The 22,001-nt window shown below is 34.7% G+C and overlaps 1 protein-coding gene across 1 annotated transcript in view; it reads right to left on the bottom strand.

Annotated features, from left to right (window-relative positions):
- Window positions 1-22,001, bottom strand: part of COL5A2 (collagen, type V, alpha 2) — a 145,649-nt gene that overhangs the window by 45,834 nt on the left and 77,814 nt on the right. The window contains exons 5-16 of the mRNA XM_011936475.1: window positions 21,304-21,336; window positions 19,844-19,897; window positions 14,896-15,006; window positions 11,334-11,411; window positions 9,695-9,739; window positions 8,691-8,744; window positions 8,188-8,241; window positions 6,963-7,016; window positions 3,966-4,019; window positions 2,940-2,993; window positions 2,023-2,067; window positions 1,480-1,533 (exon numbers count right to left, since the gene is read on the bottom strand). Of these exons, the coding sequence (XP_011791865.1) occupies window positions 1,480-1,533; window positions 2,023-2,067; window positions 2,940-2,993; window positions 3,966-4,019; window positions 6,963-7,016; window positions 8,188-8,241; window positions 8,691-8,744; window positions 9,695-9,739; window positions 11,334-11,411; window positions 14,896-15,006; window positions 19,844-19,897; window positions 21,304-21,336 (690 nt within the window). The remainder of the gene's footprint in view (window positions 1-1,479; window positions 1,534-2,022; window positions 2,068-2,939; window positions 2,994-3,965; window positions 4,020-6,962; window positions 7,017-8,187; window positions 8,242-8,690; window positions 8,745-9,694; window positions 9,740-11,333; window positions 11,412-14,895; window positions 15,007-19,843; window positions 19,898-21,303; window positions 21,337-22,001) is intronic.

Raw genomic sequence — 22,001 nt, 5'->3', positions numbered from 1 at the left:
AGCCTGGACAACAGAGTAAGACCCTGTCCTCAAAATTTAAACGAAAATAAAAGAACTTAAAATCTCAGGTCCATCTAAAGTCACTGGGCCTAGAGAAGTGGCCCATTCCCCCCATTAATAGTTCGTACTTCTCTCTTGTTGAAGATGATACCTAAGCTTCTACTTTGGCAGACAACTTAAGCCTCACTTCTGTACACCAGACCAATAACTAGCACTACTACTTTTTTAAAAAGATATCATACACCAAAGCACCTATAAGACCTAAACATCAGGTAGAGGTGGGATCTGAGAAAGAATGTATGGGTCTTGGCCCTGAAGGCACTGTATCAAAAATCAGAATACAAAGTTGGAAACCTTTAATGATGTGGATATGCTGTCTCATGATATGACAATTTAACATCCTGGTAAGAACCCTGAGAAATAGTGCTAACATGGGAGACAGTTCTTAGAAATGTGGGAAGAGCAATAGCCCATGCTGGGGCAGAAATGTCAGACCTCCCTTGGCAGACAGTAGAAGAATGCACAGAGAAGTGAGCATAGTATATTGATAGATGATGTTAGCCTGGATAAGCCAATAGCTGACTATATTCTATAATATTCTCTATATCCCCTTAGGACACTCTGCTTACTAAACTGATATAGAATGGCCTAGTGAGAGGGTCTTACACTTTCCAAATCAGGGCCCTGAATTTGGTACTGTTGAGTAACTCTGAGTTGGTCGTCCTCTATGGGCTGGAGGTAATAGCAGAGACAGTGTAAACCTGGGATTGCTAATAGTAATGGTGATGATCGGATCTTGAAATAATAGAGGAAAGGTGACAGTCCTTAACTCTCTAAAGCAAAGTAGGTGCAAAGTAATGAACTATAAGTTTGAAATATTAGTCAGCATAGCCTGACCTTCAGAGAGTTGTGAAAGGAATAATTAGAATATGCCTCCTATACAGATTCAAGTTACATAAATAGTCTGCAAGAGTATTTCTCAATCTGTATAATTAAAGTGAATCAAAGACAGGTGATCAGGAGACTCAGATCTTTCGAAGAGTGCACTCAGAGTACCCACCTTTTAGGAGTATGAGGAATATAAAATAAAATGCTTGGAAGAATTCTTGGCATACAATAAGGTTTTGATAAATGTTTCTTATTATTGTAATTTTATTAGTATATCCAAGTTTGTGTTTTTCTATGGACTATATTCCAAGCTGCTATATGTATTCATTATTTTCTTAATTTTTGTATTAAAGTAGACAACAAATGTACTGTGGCTGTATGTTAACATTAAAAGCAAAGCGAAGGTTGTTCAAGAATTCTCTGTACTTTATTTTCAACTTTTCTGTAAAACTGACTTTATTCCAAAAGAAAAAGAAAAAAAAAGGTGACCAGTACTGTTAATTTCATTTAAAAGGCAAGTTCAGTAAACTAAATCTAAAAATGAATTGAAATATACATCTCAGCAATATAAGTAAAAACAGATATACTTACAGGAGCACCCTGTGGCCCAAGTCTCCCTCTCTCTCCTGGCATTCCCCTCGGACCCTATGACGATAGAGAAGAAATATCTCTTGAAGCACCTAATTTGAAATGTAGGGTAATCTGACTACCCCACTCAATCCAATTGAGACTCAAGATAATTGGCCACCAAGCAGTAGTATTTCCAGGGGCAATGTTGGGTTTGAAAAACTCTCCCCATTTGGAGATAAATAACCTATCACCCCTTACATAAATAGATTTCACTTAACCTGGCTTTAATGGGCTGAATCTACAATAATCTTGATTTGATCACTGAGTATAGAAAAAGAATAAGGGCATTCAACTGGTAAGAGAAACAATGAAATGTAGAAAGCCTTTTCTATTAGAAGGGCTCAACTCTCTTGTGCTTGTCTATCAGCTAGTAATCAAGATTATTTTACCAGCCAACTTATGTTCTCCATTTTTTATTTTTCATTAAAAAATTCTCTTGTTATAATCTAAAAGGCAAGGAAATATAACCTTAGAAATTTAAGAAACAAGAAAACCAGCACATACCAGAGGACCCATGGCACCCATTGAACCAGTGGGGCCAGCTTCACCCTAAAACAAAAATGAGAATACATTACAGTATGAGAAGCCTACAACTGATACTCACATCACTTTGCTCTGTGTGTGTAATTTTAAAAGCATATTTTCAAAGAGGTCATATGAAAGATGTACTTTTGACATAGGATCTTAGAATGTTGTTCTATTACTTCTTCTCAAAATGCAGTAGTAGCATAGTTTTAAAGAAATACATATAAATTAATACTGGGGACTTAGGATTGATGGAAACTATCATACCAAGCCACAGTAACTAGTCTCAGGAAAGGACTTATCTGGCTATGTCTGATATGTCTCAAGTAAAACTTTACAAAGCTAAAATTGATTGTAATATTCTCTTAAGATCTATTCTAGGAGACTTAGAAATAAAAAATTTTAAAGTCAAATGATTTCCACATTAGGTCATGATGTTTTCCACTAAAAATTCTGTTATACTTCCTCGATGTTTTTTCTCCCTGTAGAAATACAAATAAATTTTGAGAAGAAACAATGGGTAGAGGGTCTTGGTATTAAAGGAGTACTCAATAATGGGACTAATGAACTATCTAAACCTTTCAGATATTTTTTAAGATGAAAAATGAATGACTGTGTTTTAGAAGATAGATTCACAGTGCCATCTTCATATGAAGACAACACCCATCCTGCACTGGCAGACACCCAGTGCCATGGAGGCTGTTCTTGTAGGCATATTAAATCATGTCATCATAAAGCCGTTGCCATTCATCTTTGAAAAATTACATTTATTTACCTAACCATTTATTTATAGCCCTCTCTCCTGCTGAATTAAGATGGTTCTGAAAAATGTGTAAACATATGAAACAAAACTAAGAAGCCAAAGTGAGGCTAGAGTGAGATAATTGTAAGATTACCTTGGAACCAGGTGCTCCAACTTCACCTTTAGGGCCTTCAAGACCTTTGTGTCCCTGAGAAGAAAAATATAAATTTGTATTTGTATCCTGTTTTTTTTCAATTCTCAAAGGCATAAAAGAAGAACCAAAAATAAGCTTGCAGAAATTGCCTTATAAAAATGAATCTCAAATTTAAAGTTGTTGCTCAAAATAGTTTCAAATTCTCAACCTATTCTGAAAGCTTATTCAAGGAAAATTAGAGTTTTCAACTTTAAATAACATTTTCAGCTTGCAATGTTCTCACCCTTCAAACATTGTGACTTTGTAGAAATTTAATCTGTAGCTACAAATAAAAAACTTATAGTGGCGTTAGAGGAAACACATAACTACAGAGTTCATATAGTTATAAAATATCATTTGTATTCAAGGTGAATGTTCAAAATACTTAATAACGAGTATAGCAGCAGACCAGACATCTTAATCAAAATCTCAATTACTCAAAACAAAGCCCAGTGTATATTGATTGAAAATCACTATTTGATATTATGACAAATGATTAGACAGATGATAGATTCTACATATGTAAACAATATATAATAGTTACATTGTAATTATCTTCAGTAATAAGAAAGGCATCCTATTGCTTTCCAAGTCTAGGTAGACTGGGCCCCTTCTGTGACCTAGTACTCTCTATCTCTACCACGTCACCTCTTCCACTATATAGGAATTGCCTAACTTTTCATCCATATCCCCCATTAGCCTGAAGCTTCAGGTCAGAGATTTTTCTCATTCATCACTGTATCTTCTTTTGTAGCATAGTGTCCAGTACATAATAATAACTCAAAATATATTTCTTTATCGAATCAAATTAAACCCAAAGGAAATGTATAAAAAAATTATGATTTCAGTAACCACAGATAAATACTGCAACCATAGACAGTTAAGGACAATCAACAAATTGACTAGTAAAGATTTTGAAGGTAATGCTCCCCGGAGCCTATTCACTAAACTACAGTATCTGAGAGGATTACAATAGATTGAACTTACTCGGTGACCCTTCAGACCTGGAAGACCAGGAGCCCCAGGAAAGCCACGAGCTCCCTGGAAGGCAAATATAGATAAGGCATTTTAGAGTCACTAATAAGGATGTAAAATTCCTTAATATATCATTTTCCCCAAAAAGTAGCTAGTACACAGTTTTCCAGCAACATATTAAGAACAACAACAACAACAAAAAGCAATATACTTTTATCTGTCAAAATATATCTGGGTGACCAAAATTAGCAAAGTAAATATGCTGTTAGAAATGGAAACATGACTTATACAGGGATACAAATTAATACCAGGTATTGAGTTAAGGACATTTAAAATTTTTCACATGACATCACTGTGTTATAATTATTAATGAAAACAAAACAAGAACATAAGCATGAATCAATAGGTCCAATATGAGTATTGACTATACCAAGGTAGAGAATAAATATTCAGGAGAGAAATTCAAGATAAAATATCCTTTTCTTTCTTTATTGTGCTTTATGGTACAACATTAAATGCCTTTGTAGCAAACCAATGTTTTTATTTTCTATGAATTTCTGAATATCGGCAGCAGAATATGATGGGAAGAATAGTATTATAATGTGGTCAGGAATTTTTAAAATAAATTGTTTAGGAGAAATTTTGTGGATTTATAATTATTTTAAAAACTAAATGAATAAACAAAATATCCAACAGAAAAGAAAGTCGAGAAATATGAGAATGCTTTGTTTCTTGACTAAATAATTAATTTCTGCAAATTCTACGTAGCTTTCACCTAAACACATTAAATAAAAAACAACAGAAATACCACAGAAAATCAAATCCAGTGGTACAACTACTTTGAAATAATGCATAAAAGTTTTTTTATACTGTCTTAAAATAGATACCAAGCTAATGACTTACTTATTTACTTATTATCATGGCCTACATTAATTTGATTTTGCATTGAATTGGCATTACCACTGTCGCCAGTATATTTAGCATGATGATAGCATTGATTGGTATTATCACATATTGATTATTATTGTTAATTTATGTATAGCTGGCAGTTAGCCTTATGTTTGGCTAATGGACATTCAATGAATAATAATTGGATAAACAACTGAATAAAGAAATGGTTTAATATTTCTTACTTTCATAGCCCTTTAACCTTTCCTAAGGAACTTCTCTTGTCCTAGCATGATCTTACACAGATAACAAAATCCTTCTGCTCTGCAAATCATAGGTTTCATTCACTATTTCTAAATGGTTGAATAAGAACTCAATGAATGAAATTCATATAACAAAATCAAAGCAATAATCCCTCTGTGACCTCTTGAAAGAAAATTATTTCTTTAGTGTTTTAGAGGGTTATCACAGTAGGGGTAAAACCAATCATGCTCTCTGAACAAATGAAGTCCCATTAATCCTTCTGTTTACACAACCCTGCTCAAGAATTCTTTCACATCAAGAACTCCCGTTAAGTCTTCAACTTAAGGCCTCATTTTACAGAGATTTGTCTCCTCTCCATCCTTAGCAGGCAACCTGGTGCAGACCCATCTAAGCCTATAGGGGAATTGCTGAGCTATGTTATTTCAAATAATTAGTTAACTTCAGTTTTTATGGTCTGCAAGGGAAATTCTCATGTGATTACATATCCCTAATGTAACAAGAAAATGAACCAGATGTCCTAATGCTCATAAAAAATTCTCATTCTGCTGACCCAGGACTGTCATTACAGCACAATCACACATTGCACTGAGCTTGCACAGTGCATCTGTGGTGTGCTGGCGGGGCACCCTTCCTCCCCATGGAGGGCCCACACTGTGAGCATGAGCAAGAGTGCAGCAGGACATGGGAAGTTCAAACCTGGATGGGTTGAAAAGGACATCTGTGCTAATGATTAAACCTCATGCCTTTATCTTCATTTATTTCCCAGGCTGATGGAGGAGGAAAGAAAGCAGGGAGTTGGGAAACTGGTTTACGTTTGCAACCAAATAATCCTTTGAGCCTTGTAAATTTCCCTTAAAAGATAAGGGAGCATTCATTTGTTTAAAACATTTCCTAGCATTGAACCTCATCAATTTTCAGAAAGTAAACAGAAAGTAATGTGGTACTGTTGATTGTATTGAGTGGTAGAAACAAAAGGAAATTATAGAAAGTATAATAAATAGGAGAGCGAATGTTTGGGGCTATTCGGCAGGAGAAACCCAAGAAGTAGGAATGCTTGAGGAAGATTTTTGCTTGCTTATCATACTCTAATTTTCCCCATGGCCAGTGTAACACATTCTAGAAGAGGGCCTGGCAAAGCAATTTGAGTGACGAGAGACAGGTGGGTTCAGAGAATGGCCAAGGGGCCAGGTCTTGGATTCTGGTGGAGTAGTTGCCAGGGGTCTATTCTTTTAGGGAGCCAAAGGGGAAGAAAACAGCTGTGTTAGGAGGGCTGGAAATCAGTGTATATTGTCATATGATTTTAGGACCCAGAACATTAATCAAGAATTTCAGCCAAAATTACGGTTTGGGGAGCAGCCAAAGAGGCATCTCGTCCATAATTTATTGTCCCTAGTTGATAAAAAACAAGGCAACAAGCTTTTCTTCGAGCTATTGTTTAGACATATGTGACAATATAAAGTAAAAATATTAAAAGGATTTTAAAAAGCTAAAACAGGATTGAAGTGTGAACTGTAAATAAGTCAAGCTGGTAACTCATTTTATGAAAAAAAAAAACCAAAAACTATTTTTTCTGAATTTTCTGAGGATTTGATACTCAGTTTGGAGGGTATTTATGTTATGTTCGATAAACTTCTCTAGCTCCAGAAGGTGTATTTATGGTGTCAATGCAAAGCAGAGAACTGGAGTTAACCATCACTCTGGCAAAATGTCCTGTGACATTTCGCATTTTTACAGAAACAAACAATGCTTGTTTGTCTCCACTTACTTAGTGCCTGATACATGTGCATACAGAGAATTGCAATTTAATTCAATGTTATTTATTTTTCAAAGTTTGCCTTATGTTGAGTATAAACTTACCGGAGATCCTGCAAATCCCACTTCACCAGGATTTCCATTTCTGCCAGGTTCACCCTTTATGGAAAAAATGTAGGAGATTGGGGAGGCAAAAGTGATTAAAAGGTTCTTCTTTGAAACTAAATGATAAATTACTGATAAAACAGCCTTCTTTAGAAAGCTAATGTGCAATTCTCTAAACAGTGCAAAAAAATAAAATAAAAATAGACTCTATTCCTTATATTCCTGATAGTACTCGATTCTATCAGGTTAGTCTGTGGCTTTCATTAATTTATCCAGAAGAATAAATTGTTGAAAATTTTCCTGGTCTGATCTAGCTTACTATTTTATGAATATCAAAATTTATACACACAAACATACATGTATGCTATAAGATATATACTATAGAATTCTATATGAGCACATGACACTGAATTAAAGTATTGCTTCTTAAAATACTACTTTCCATTTCTTTCCTGTGGTTAAAAAGAAAGGGCTACCAGAAATACGTGCTCTATAGCCAAATTCAATGTAACCTGTTTAAATGAATCTTATGACTCACAAAGAGAAAATATTTATTAATACTTGGTTTAGTATCACATAGAAATTAATGGCCTACCCATAATTTGATCCTCAACTTTGGTACAACTAAGAAAAGAATCTAGAAATGTAAGTCTGCTATTGCACACTGTTCTCTGATTACATGTCCTTAATGTTAAAATCTGGAGTTGGGTCTTAACTTTAATTAAAAATCCAATTGAAGAAATCATTTTTTCATCATTGGGGAGCCATATTGGCACTATACTACTAACACATTTTAAAAATTCCTTTTATATAAGACCTCATAATGATTTTTTATATATATTTTATTTCAGATAATTTTTTTTTATTTATTTTATATTTTTTATTTCAGATAATTTATTTTTTTCTTCAGATAATTTCAGTGGTTCCACTAGGAAAGGTTTTTGCTACTGTGACAACAAGCCTAGCATCTAATGGAGAAATCTTAACAAAAACCTAGGGAATGCAGGAAGAGACAGTAGTACCTAATAATACAATACTATGCAAATTAAGAGCCCCTTTTAGATATTTGTAAACTTCTATTCTGAGTTCTCCTGTTTCCATTGAATTTAATGGAAGCTAAAAGGGTGGGGAAATGTAATGGAAATTAATACAGAACATTCTTTTTAACATTGTAACTCCTTCACCTCTTCAAAACCTAACTGGAAAATGAGGAAAGGTAGCTTACATCTTCCCCAGGTTTACCAGGGGGGCCCTCTGGTCCACGTGCACCAATCGGACCCTAATAACAAAACAAAAGGAAAAAAAGAATATTTACTTTTACTTACCAATAATATAATTCAAAATATTATTGAGACAAATGAAATGTCACAATATTATTGGGACGAATGAAAATAATAAATATTGTTGAAAAAGAGAAAATAGTTTTACTAATGTTTTGAATTTTTTGTTGCATCCCGCAGATCATGTGCTCAACAAGAAAAAAAGTGTAATTGCATGAATGCAAATCACTCAGCACTGTCTAATGATCATAATCAGTCTTTGAATTTAAATATTCTGCTACAAGAAACATATAGCTTAAGAACGGGTCATAGAGCAGGACTCCCAAACTGGATTGTTATGTCTTCCTACATTAGGGAGGACCTGGGAAGATAAATTAACTCAGTATTTGACATCATTATAATGGTGGACCCAAATGTAACTGGGTCTACATGCTTACTTGACATTTACCATTGGTCCAGGATCACCAGGTTCACCAGGAGGTCCTGTAGGTCCTGCACCACCCTACAATTGAGAACAAAGTATATATACAAACCAAGGAAAAATAGAATATTAAATCCTGTGCTCTCTCAATATACAGTGTAATTGTTCAGACAGCTGGCTCTGACATCTTCCAGCTGTGTGACTTTGGGCAAGTTACTTAATCTGTCTATAACTGTTTCCTAAAGTGTAAAATCAGAATAATATTGGTACTTACCTTATTAGGCTGTTATGGCTGCTTAAGTAATTAATGTATGTTAAGAACCTAGAAAAGTGCTGGCACAGAGTGCGTGAGTGCTCAATCAGTGGCAGTTCTCCTCATCAACATCATCATCATCACCATCATCAACCACCTTTTCTATTCACTGATTGCTTGAAGTAAAATTCCACACACATGATAATGACAATGTGGTAATCTTGACTGAACTAAAGGTTATTTTCATTCTTTCTTTTAAAATATTATTTTCTGATGCCTGTTGAATTGCTACAAAAAATAAAAATAGCTCTACATCACTATTTTACTGGCATCTGATAGGCATTTTAAAAGTATATTGTATTATGTTCTTCCTAAAGATCCCACGGAACAAACATCTTGATTCTTATTTCTAATAATATCACATGGGGATTGCCTCCTATGATCTGATTTCATAGCTTCAGAATTGGCATATAACCAATTATGAACATTTTCATGACATAACATAATGAATTTCTTACTTCAGATGCAAAGGCATGTAATCTTGTTATCGGAGGTCAGTCACATAAAGAAATCAGATGATAAAAATTTATCCCAATAAAATTTGCAAAAACATGCTGCATATGTTTCTAAATAAAAACTCTTTAATATATCCTATTTGAAGTGAGCATTACAATATAAAATTTTAAAACCAGCCAAAAGCAGTCATGTCACAGAGACCTTATGTAATATATGTGTGTATCTTTTTCCTATAGTATGTAACTTAATTATAAAGACTTACTTGCTGTCCTTGTAAACCTTGTGGTCCCCTTGGGCCAACAGGACCCTGAAAAACAAATGAGGAGAAACGTTGCATAGTACTCATGATAATTCAGTCAAATATTTCAAAAATGTTGAATCATCTCTAGAATCTGGAAAAGTGAAGCTTTGACAAAGGGGGATGATGACATTCTCCATCTGCATTCATTTGGAAGGCAGCTAAATTCAAGATTAAAGCTTGGACAACATTTGGGATGATTTTATACATACCCTCAGTGTTATAAAGAGAAATGAGCCATATGTCTGTACACACCCCATGTCTTTAGAACAAGAACACTTGCGTGTTTAATGGATGGTTCTGTTAATGAGAACATCCGAATAAAGAAAAATCTTGGCAGACATAGTTAGTTCTCAAACTGCCTATTGAATTCTACAGATTCACAGCAGATAATTCTTATAACTTAAATAAGTTGAATTAAAGGTAGATGAAACGTCAACAATGACTAGATTATATTAAATGTGAATTGAAAATGATCTGGGGCACTGAGTTTCCTGGGTGATTTATTTCTTTCACAACGTTGATTGAAATTATCCACACAGGTTTTCCTCATTTAAACATAAAATCGTTCCACTGAGGCATAACAAAAGGAAGAAAACAAAAATGCGATTTTAGAACATTTATTATTATATGTCTGTTACTATTTTTAAATATAATTTTAAAAAAGTAGAATAAATTAAAATCAAATTTATTCTTATGGCAAAATTTTAAATTTTTATTTTGAATGGAACATATAGTAAGAAAAGCTCCATTTAAAATTACATATGTAATTTAAACTCCAAATGGATAAAAACATGCAACTCAAAAAAGAATCCCAAAAGAATCCCTAAATGATGCCATATTACTAGTAACTTTAAAAATACACAAATAATATTTAAAATGCTCATAATGCTGGCCTTAAGGATGGATAGTAGGGGTGGTTATCTATGAGGTCTGATTTTGCACTTCTTACTGCCTGAAATTCTATTAACCTGGAATTATTTTGAATTATGTTACGAGCAATAAAATATGGAGAGTTGGTTTTAAAAGTGTTAATTTATTCAATAAAATTGCATTGCTCCAAATATCCAGGGAAAAAATGGGAGTCTTTCTGATGTTGAAGAAATTCAAAAGAGGATAAAAATGTTGAGAAGACCCAGCCAGGAAACCATAGAGCTGTTGGAATAAGGCAGCCAGAGGATATTGAGTAGAAAATAATAAAAATGAAAATAGCAAAACATCTCATTTAAAAGTTTTACCAAACCACTGTTTCTAACAGCACCATAAAATAGTTGTTTTCTATTTATAGAGCTATAGGTTTTATGATTGTGATTGTGATTATATGTCTTAAACTCCTTTATTTTCTTCCAATATTAAATAAAATACACAGATAGACCTTTATTAATGTCAGCAAACACTTTGCATAATTATGAATGAAACATGCTGGGCTTTTAACTGGCACACAGTAGAGTAAATAAATTAAATGAATGAATGAATGAATGAATGAATGAATGAGTGTGTTTAAGAAGATGCACGTTATTCTTTGACTAGTTAACTCAATATTCTCTTTTTAAAATAATTTTTTCACTGAAGTACTTCAATGATCAGTAAAATTTATGCTTACCACAGAGCCAGGCATTAGTCCTACTTGACTCCCAAGTCCAGATTTTTCATCCAACCCAGCCATTTGAGCTGAAAACGGCTGTAAAAGCAATATGTTGACATTATTTCTACAGTAAAAGACATACATCAACATCCTTTTCATATGGATAAATGGACACTCTCTGGAATTCTTACAGAATGCCTCTTCTAACAACCATTCTAAGTGCTTGATTTTAAAGCTTGGAAAAAGACTTAAGTTGTTTTGATTGTTTCTGCCTTTGATTGACCATTCTTTCCCAGAGTATTTTATAAGTATGTTGCTTCAGAGCAATTTCTGCAACGTGGCAAATGTCTGATACATGATAAAAACATGGGTTGTTCTGATAAGCACTAGCCAGTCTAATTGATTGCAGGTTTAAGTCTCTTTAACTGATTTCTTCCCACAGTTAGACAGGCCAAACATCTAAACAAAACCTAACAGATGCCTTTAGAACATTTGTCCTAAAGATTCCAGATTCCATTTTGGACTATTTTTGGATGATATTCTTTGTTTGTTCAATGTCCAGTAAACTTTAAATTATATTTATGTAAGTTGATAAAACTTTTATAGTCCTTTTAATTAATCCCTGACTGTTCCAAGACTGGAAACAGTTTGACCTACTCTCTTTCACAATTAAAAAACCCTAGTAATCAAACTGACCAAAATTGTTCATATACATTTTAGTAGTCACATTAGTTTCCAAATTTTGGTGGGAAAGAATGTGTGTGCTGTTTATAAATAAATCGGCAATTGCTTCTATAATCTGTTGAAAAAAATATATACGAACTTTTGTAAAGCAAAAACCATATTCAGGCTTCATATGTATCCTTGCTAAGGTCTCAATCTACAGGCATGCCTCATTTTACTGTGCTTTACCAATATTATGTTTATTACAAATTCAAGTCTTGTGGCAAGCCTGCACCAAGCAAGACAACTGGTGCCATTTTTGCAACAGCATGTGTTTACTCTGTGTCTCTGTGTCACATTTTGTTAGTTCTTATAATACTTTAGTATCTTTATTGTTCTTATATCTCTTATGATGATCTGTGTTCAGTGATCTTTGATGTTACTAAAGTAATTGTTTTGGGTGCCTTGAATCATGCTCACACAAGACAGTAAACTTGATCGATAAATACTGTGTGTGTTCTTCTACCAACCAGGTGTTCCCCATCTCTCTTCCTCTACATGGGCCTACTTATTCCCTGAGACACAACAGTGAAAGAAAGAGTCTCACATCTTTCACTTTACATTGTAAGCTGGAAATGGTCTAGTAAGGAAGGCATGTTGAAACCCAAGATAGGCCAAAGTTAGACCTCTTGCACCAAACAGTCATCCAACTTATGAACGCAAAGGAAAAGTTCTTAAAGAAAATTAGAAGTACTACTTCAGTAAACACAAATAATAAGAAAGTAAAACAGCCTTAATGCTAATATGGAGAAAGGTTTAGTATTCTGGATAGAAGATCAAATGAGCCACAACATTATCTTACCCAAAATCAAATCCAGAGCAAGGCCCTAACCCTCTTCAATTCTGTGAAGGCTGAAAGAAGCAAGGAAGTGGCAGAAGAAAAGTTGGAAGCTAGAAAATATTGGTTTATGAGGTTTAAGGAAAGAAGCCATCTCCATAATATAAAAGTGCAAAGTGAAGCATCAAATGCTGATGTAGACACTGCAGCAAGTTATCCAGAAGATCATGTTAACATCACTGATGAACGTGGCTACACTCGACAGTAGATTTTCAATGTATACAAAACAGTCTTCTATTGGAAGGAGATGTCATCTAGGACTTCCATTTTTAGAGAGAGAAAGTCAATGCCTGGCTTCAAAGCTTCCAAGAACAGGCTTACTCTCTTTTTAGGGGTTAATGTAGCTGGTGACTTTAAGCTAAGACCGGGGTTTATTTCTTATTATGGAAATCCTAGCATTCTTAGGAATTATGATTAAACAACTCTGCCTGTACCCTATAAATGGAACAACAAGGCCTTGATAACAGCACATCTGTTCGCAGCCTTTACAGCATTGTTTACTGAATATTTCAGGCCCACTATTGAGACCTATTGCTCAGAAACAAAGGATTCCTTTCAAAATATTACTGCTCAGTGACAATGCACTAGCTCACATAAGAGCTCTGATGGAGATACACAAGGATATTAATGTCGTTTTCATGCCTGCTAATACAAAAACGATTTTGCAGCCCATGGATCAAAATAAATTTCAACTTTTAAATCTTATTACTTAAGAATATAATGGTCAAAATAAATTGAGAATCTTCTGGAAAGGATTCATCATTCTAGGTGCCATTAAGAACATTCTTGATTGATTGGTCAAAATATCAGCCTCAACAGAAGTTTGGAAGAAGCTGATTCCAGCCTTCACGAATTAATTTTAGTGGTTGAAGACTGCAATGGGGTAAGTAATTGCAGATATGATGGCAATAGCAACAGAACTAGAATTATAAGTAGAGCCTGAAGATGTTGCTTAATTGTTGTAATCTCATGAAAAAAATTTAACAGATGAGGACTTGCTTCTTATTAATAAGCAAAGAAAGTAGTTTCTCAAGATGCAATCTATTCCTGATGAAGATACTGTGAATATTGTTGAAATGACAACAAAAGATTTTGATATGGCAAACTTCATTGTTGTCTTATTTTTTAAATTACCATAGCAACTCCAGCCTTCAGCAATACCACCCTTATTAGTCAGCAAATATCAGCATCAAAGCAAAACACCCCACCAGCAAAAAGATTACGGCTTCCTCAAGGGTCAGATGATTATTAGCAACTTTTAACAATAAGGTATTTTTAATTAAAGAATATACCTTGTTTTTTAGACATAACGCCTTCACACACTTTATAACAGACTACGTTGTGGAAAAATGTAAGTTTATATGCACTGAGAAACAAAAAAAAATTCACACAACTCATTTTACTGCAGTATTTCACTTTATTGAGGTGGTTTGGAACTGAACCCACAATGTTTCCATGGTATGCCTGTACTCACAAATCCCCTATGTCTGCCACTAACAATTCAAAGAAGTAGGTATCGAAAGACATTTTGTTTGACTTTACTTCAAGTAAAAAAACTAAAATTGGAGAAATAATTAGGTGTCATTTTTAGCATCAACTCAATGGCCTTCTCACATCCCTCATCACGGATGTGTCATCCTCTCTTGTGGAGGATATGGAGCAGATTTTGTTGGCATTCTTAGCCTAGAGAATAGGACAGATAAATCTCTCATTTCATTTAAAGGGGGAAAAAGCAGTGGTTCTTTAGAATCAATAGAAAAAACAAAGCTCATGAAATCCAGACCTGACATTGAGAAATACAAACAATTTGAAGTAATACTTTACAAAATAGCTCTTCAAATTTTTCCAACAATTCCCTGTGGGTTTATTAGTTTTATTGTCCATGGCAGTGTTGACCTTATTTAACTGCTCTTACAGTCAAGTGTCAATATCTGAACTGAGACAATTTAAAATCCTAACAATATATCAATAATTTAAAACATGACCTGTACATGACATTGAACAATGCACACAACTCACCCTGCTCATGCCATCGGGTCCTGGGTGGGATGGATGTCCAGGAGGTCCTGGAGCACCAGGTTGACCAGGAACACCTGGTTCTCCATCAATTCCCTGAGGTCCACGAGGACCCTGGAAAACAAGCCAGTTAAAATTAGAACCAACTGCCAAATATACACTTAGTAGAAAGCTAAAGGCACAGACTTCTTAATGGCAAGGGAGTGTTTATTGTTTTAAAAATAAATAGCAATCTAGCCACTTAGAGTAATTTCATCAGCCACATCACTGCTGATTTTAGCATAGGTCTGAACTTCTACCATTCAGATATGGTGTGGGTGAGAACTTTATTTAGTGTGTTAAATACGCAGAAATCAGCATTCTTAGAATAATTATTTTTAAATTTTTCAATTCAATCCTATTCTAGAGTGAACTTCCTTATTTGATTGAGTTTTTGCCATGCAAGGGTATTTGATCAACAATTATAAATTCACTTGTCTGTCCGTAAAATTACAGTAACTATGTACATGTCTGCTTAACTTCTCCCTCCCCCCAAAAGTCAAGAACCCCTTGATTGGAGTTTGTAGAAATTTTCTATCTAATTGTTTAACTCTTTGCATAGTTCCTGGTACATACTAGACACTCAGTACATGCATATTGTGTTGTTACCTTTCAGTTCTCTTTTATACTTTAAGCCTGGCACCCTTTATTTTCCTTCCCACCCCCACAGGAAGACTAGACCATTGAGAAATTAGAGGCAAAGGCACTGTGACCCAGCCAAGTCTAAGTTCTCAGAGAAGTGAGCAATGATTTCTAGCTGCCAAATTCCACCCTTCTCCTAACCCACATTCTGAAGGCAGCTTGGGGAACAGCCACGTCCTCAGTTCTGGAAATGCTCTGTTCGCTAACCTCATCATTCCCACAAGGCTAGTTAAGTATTTTCTGGCTCCTTAACCCTAAAGAATCTTGACAGACTTTAAAAAGAAAGGACCAAAAAGTCATAAGACCATATGCTTTTTATAATTTTAAGCAGGGATCAAGGGAAATATGGTAAATGATGTTTAATAATTAAAAAAAAAGAACACCCATGCTTAAACATGAGAATATCTCTGGGCCCACAGTAAGCAATTCAAATGGGAGCTGATAGTGCAGAGGGAGCAAACATAGGACAAGCTCAGGTGGCAGAGGCGGCAGTTTGTATATGATGGTTTTAGGGAGGGTGGCATCATAGCTATTCAGAAATTTAATTATTTTAATATATTTAAACATTTATATAGACATTTATTTCTTGCAGTAGTGGGATAAATAAGCAAATTTATCTATTAAATAGAAGCAGAATACTTAGCCTGAAAAACTTATATTAAAAAATGATATCTTAGAAAAATATTCTTAGTATTTAAAAATCAAAACTTTTCTGACTCCTAAGCTACTATCAATTTATTTCTCACTTCATTATACAAAACAGAGGCTTATTTCAGTTGTTCTCTAGGACTCCTGGATCATATGAATGTGAGCAACATGAACTGGATATGTATAAGGCAGCATAGACAAAATAATAGTCTGGTTTATTCATACAGCCTTGTGTAGAAAACTCTGAATCTGTTCTTGCAATGTTCAATTGCTAATTAATAACGAGATATTATTATATACACAAAGTGAACTAATGTATAATCTCTGCTCCCAATGAGATTTCCAAAGAGACACACACAAAACTATGTTTAGTGTCAATAGGAGTGGAGACAAGTTTGTGAAGTATTCACTAGTCCTCCAAAGAGATTGTGACTTTCTCCAGTCTTCTGTAATTAACAATCATGTTTCAAAGTCTGATCCTAAGATTGTTTTCATTGATTCATGATTTATTATATGCCTCCATGGAATCCCCTCTAAATAGCGTATGAAATTTACTGTTGCACAAATTAAGATTAAAATTAATAAAAACTTTTATAAAAATTATCTGAAATTAAGTGAGCACAAGAATGTTTACTGGTAAATACCAAAAGCAAATTAGAATTTGGGAGATCATTAAAAGTCTATTTTTATATCTCCAAGTGAGCTGAATTACATAATTCTTATATTAAGGTAAATGTTACATTTATTATCCCTCCCTTCCATTTCCAAGACACTCAAATATCTCCGCAGTAATCTACAATAAAAAAGTACTTCGAGGTTGCCACTAGGTGGCGATGTTTAAACATCCACAAGGAGAAAAGACGAATGACCAGGAACTGTCAAGAACTTCATTTCTCTCGTTTCTCTGTCTCTCTTTCTCTCTGAGACACACACACACACACACACACACACACACACGTTAAAGATGTTAAGATCTAGTATATTTCCCATTTTACCATTTTACAGATCCGGAAACATACCAATAGTGGTTAAGGGTCACATGCAACTAGAACTTAGCACATCATTGACGGTCCATCTCCTGTCAGGTTGCTAGTTTGTCACTATGAAGTTATCTGAACAATACACTTAAAATTGAGGATGCGTGATGAAAGCCAGTAGTGAAAATCACTGGCTAATCCTGAAGGCTTTATGGGAGTATCTCATACTGAACTACTGACATAGTAGTTCTCAGTCCAGAGCTATTTTGCCTAGATTTGGCAATGTCAGGAAAGATTTTTAACTGTCACAATTGTATGGGGGATGGCAGTTTCAACTGGCATCCAGTGGGTAGATACCAGGAATGCTGAAAAACTTTCTACTATGCATATGGAATTATTTGGCCTAAAATATCAATAGTGTTGACAGTGAGAAACCGTGCTGTACATTGTGAGCCTTCTGTACTGTTTGATGGTTATATAATTGCACGAGCGGGGGGAATGCTATTTCTGATTGCAGAACCACCCTATATTGTGACAGCCATAATTTTAGTCCAGTTAAGCAGCTCCTAGAAGGCTCGAGGTATGAGGCAAAACATTCTGCCTATGGGCATTCTGTTACATCATGCCCATCATTTCATATACATCATTTCATGCAAAGCTATACATCATTTCATATCTTGAAACCCATGTAGGCAGGCATTAAAAGAGTTGTATCACACTATCTCTTTGCTAGGATTAACAGAGGAAGAGATTTCCTACTTGGATATCTGCCAGGGTTGTCTCACTTGATTCCTCATAAAAATCTACCCCCCTTTCTCTCTCTCTCTCTCTCTCTCTCTCGCTCTCTCTCGCTCTTTCTGACACACACACACACACAAAACGCACACACACTTATACCCAATTCACACTGATTGTCTCAGGCCTAACCAAGGTAGGAAACTGACCACATCACAAAGTCAAATAGGGAAAATAAGTGAGAAGTGTTGGGGAGCAGATTCTTCAGATCTTAACCAGCAACTCTGGAAGTCTGGTCCACAACTTCTACGTAGATTTAGGACCCAATGTTGTCAATTACTTACAGTGTACAAATACACTGATGCAAAATCTTTTTTTTTAATGACCACTCATCCTCCACCCAACTGATGTTATTTTCTACCTATTTCTGTCTTTCTAGATCTAGGACAGACATCTGGAGAGCTACAGCAGTGTTTAAGCTACCAACACTAGTGAGAAAACTCAATACAACCACAGTGAAGAATGGGGCATAAAATAATCTGAACACAGTTCTGTTGCTTACCTATATGGATATGTCCAACCTCTTGGGGCACTGCTTTGCACCTACATGCCTGCAAATACCATCCATACTGCAGCCCCATTTAAGAAAAAGTACTGACTTCACACTATATATGAGGTGAAATGAGTAGAAGGATAATGTAGTAACAAGGATGAAACGAGTGGCAAGAGTTCCTAGGCATATGATCTAAAATATATTTTATCCTCATTTATACATTTCAAGTTGTCTATTGTTTCCTTAGCTTTTAATCTTCCCATTTAAATATGGATAAATATACATTTAAAAGGATAAAAATCTACTGAGAGTTTTAGTAGATATCATTAGAGAAAAAATTAAACAGTACAAACAAACTTTTCTAATTGAAACATGGGATAATGAGAGCAATATACAAATTAATACAGTTACATAATATATGAAAGACATTAGATTTTAGAAGTTATATATAAGAAAAAACGTTGTAGGGAGGTCGAGGTGGGCAGATCACGAGGTCAGGAGATCGAGACCATTCTGGCTAACACGGTGAAACCCCATCTCTACTAAAAAATACAAAAAACTAGCTGGGTGTGGTGGCTGGCGCCTGTAGTCCCAGCTACTCGAGAGACTGAGGCAGAAGAATGGCGTAAACCCGGGAGGCAGAGCTTGCTGTGAGCCGAGATCACGCTACTGCACTCCAGCCAGGTGACAGAGTGAGGCACTCTCGAAAAAAAAAAACGAAAAGAAAAAACGTTGTAACCCTAACACTTAAGAACAGTATGTATTCTGTGCAGATAAGTAATAAAAGAAAACCTTTGGTATATATTATATAATATCCTTATGTTTTATCTCAAGGATATTGAGGTCATTAATTTATTTTAAAGGTATTTCACTTGTCTGGTAATGGGATTGCTGATTTTTAAAATTACTCCTTTGATATCTCTGCAGTGGCTGCTGAGTGAAAAAGGCAGAGTGCTACCTGGGAAATAAACTTGTGCAACCACTTGAAAGAAAATTTTACCCTCTAACAATTGTTTCCCATATCCAGCTTGGTTATTCCTGTGGCAACCACAGATCACATAACTTGGATGTTTTATCTCAACAGTGCATTCTTGGCATTGCTTACTCATGAGTGAAACTCATGATATGTTAATTATGTTTCCTTAAGTTCTACTTTATTTTGATTTGACCTCATAAGAGACAAGGAAATATCATTTGTGTTATCTAATAAGATAATATACAATTATTATTGTATTTTTGTAACATTTAATGGAGGTGAAAGAGGAACAGTGCTCCCAGCTCCTTGCTGCATTCAGAGAACACACTGTAAACTGACTGGCCTACACGTTCCCCGCAAGGAGCCCTCCTGTCAACTTACAGGTCTTCCTTTTGGCCCTCGCTCTCCTCTTGGTCCCTGTGATCCTGGAGGTCCCTAAAACAGAAAATGATGATTATGCATGCAAAAATTTATACTTTCTTATTGAATTTTTTAAAAGTTTACTTGATAAAAGAAAATTGGAAAACAGAAATACCACACTTAATTCAGTTCAGTTGAAGACTATAGAGAATAAAGCCATGTGCATATAAAAGTTCCGTACACTTAGAAGGGTTGTTTATTTTATCAGCGAAATTTAAAGACCTATAAAGAACTAGGTGTACACTATGGCATCATGAAGCATAGTGAGCTAAATAGATTAGCTTGACTAGTAATTGCAAATTTTTAAGGATCATATTTGTTGTCTTCTCCCAGGTATAGCCTTTGCCACAAAACTCTGAGCACAAAAACTTACAGTTCTGATTTTGAAAAATTATATAAATGTGCAAACCACAAATTATCAATTATTCCAGGGACTGTATGAAATCAAATTGGTACATGATACCCCAAAATATTCATCACTGTTCAAGTTGCTGATTAAAACAATGGAAAGGAAAGCCTCTTAGACTACTACAGTACTGCTTTATGTACATTCAAGCATCTTTTCTTTTTACTTTATTTAGAATATGGCATTATTTCCCTTGTATGTTTAAAACCTCTTAGAAATTTCCAATTCTTAATTACAGTTACTTTTCCCTTAAATAACAAATGACTACTATATTTCAAAAGTGGTGTTATAGTGCTGATATCTAAAAATGGCTTTTTTCCCCTGGGAAATGGATGTTGTCAGGGGGACTTTGTTTCTCTTTAAAAGAGGATTTAAACTGAGTTATGAAGATTATATTGTGTATTGACTCAACCCAACATATAGCATCATTTAAAAGTGAGGGCTTCAGAAGAACCAGAGTGAGACCATTAAAGCTGACTTAGTATTTTATTTAAGTTGATTTGATGTGCTTAACATTTATATGAAGGGTGTGTATATGTTATGAATACTGCTGATAATCCAAATTTGAAAAAATTAGTCTTTTATACTAAGCCGTAAATACGCTCTCTGGCTGTATGATTTCCCATATTCTACTGCAATATATAATTTAATTTTATGAAGCAGATGAAACTAGCCCACCATCAATCATAGTCAAACAACACACAAGTATGCCCTAATTTCAGTGAACAAAGTCAAACCAAAATTAACAAATGTAACAACAAAATGTTTTGCCTTTTACATAACCAACAGCAAGACTAACATGATGTTTCTTCAGTTTCAGAATAAAACGACCCCTTATCTACCATTCACTGCTGCAAAGGAATGTCTAACTTGAAGATGGTTTAAGACAAAATGCTTTAAGAGACCAAGCATCATTGTTTAATTATTTTATCTTCTCATGGATATAAGAAGTGTAAAGATTCTCAGTATATCAAGGAATACAAGAGTACCATGAATATTGGGAGAAGCTACTTACTGCCGGTCCTGGACGACCACGTATGCCTGTTACCTAAACAATAAACAAGAAAATTTGTAAAGGTAAAGTTTCTGCAGATATTCAGAGAGGTCAATAGTCAACAAATAAGAATAACAACAAAAAAACACAGCAATTATTCTGACGAATGGATGTTGTCAGTTGATGCCCATTTCCTCCTCTCCTTAAGATTAAAGATATTATCTAATTTTAACTGTACATAGGGAGGCAGTGCTAGAGTAGTGATAAAGAACACCAACGCTGGAGCCAAGAGGCCCGGGTTCAAATTCCGACACTGCCCCTTACCAGATGTGTGACTTCTGACTAATTACTCATCCTCTTTGTTCTTAAGAACCTTAAGTGGAAACTTAAATGTAAAATGGTAGTGATGATTATGTAATTACCTCCCTCATAGAGTTATGAAGATAAATAATAAATATTTGTATTTGTAAAGCACTTAACACCTAAAACATAGTAAGCACACATACATGCTTTTTAAAGTGAAATTAAACAATATGAATTATTTAATTTTTAGGTAATCTTTGTAAAAAAAAAACACAAGCCAATTAAAGGCAAATAAAGAATATAAACACTGCTAAATAAATCAACATGGATATTCTTTTTGTCTTGACAGACTGATGATAATGCCTTTAAAACCTAGGAGAATGAGGCTAAGGTGGGTGGATCACTTGAGGTCAGGA

The sequence above is a fragment of the Colobus angolensis genome, unplaced genomic scaffold (assembly GCF_000951035.1).
Source record: "Colobus angolensis palliatus isolate OR3802 unplaced genomic scaffold, Cang.pa_1.0 Scaffold153, whole genome shotgun sequence".
Lineage (NCBI taxonomy): Eukaryota > Metazoa > Chordata > Mammalia > Primates > Cercopithecidae > Colobus > Colobus angolensis.
Note: the sequence above shows the minus strand (reverse complement) of the source record. Positions and strands in the feature narration are given on the sequence as shown.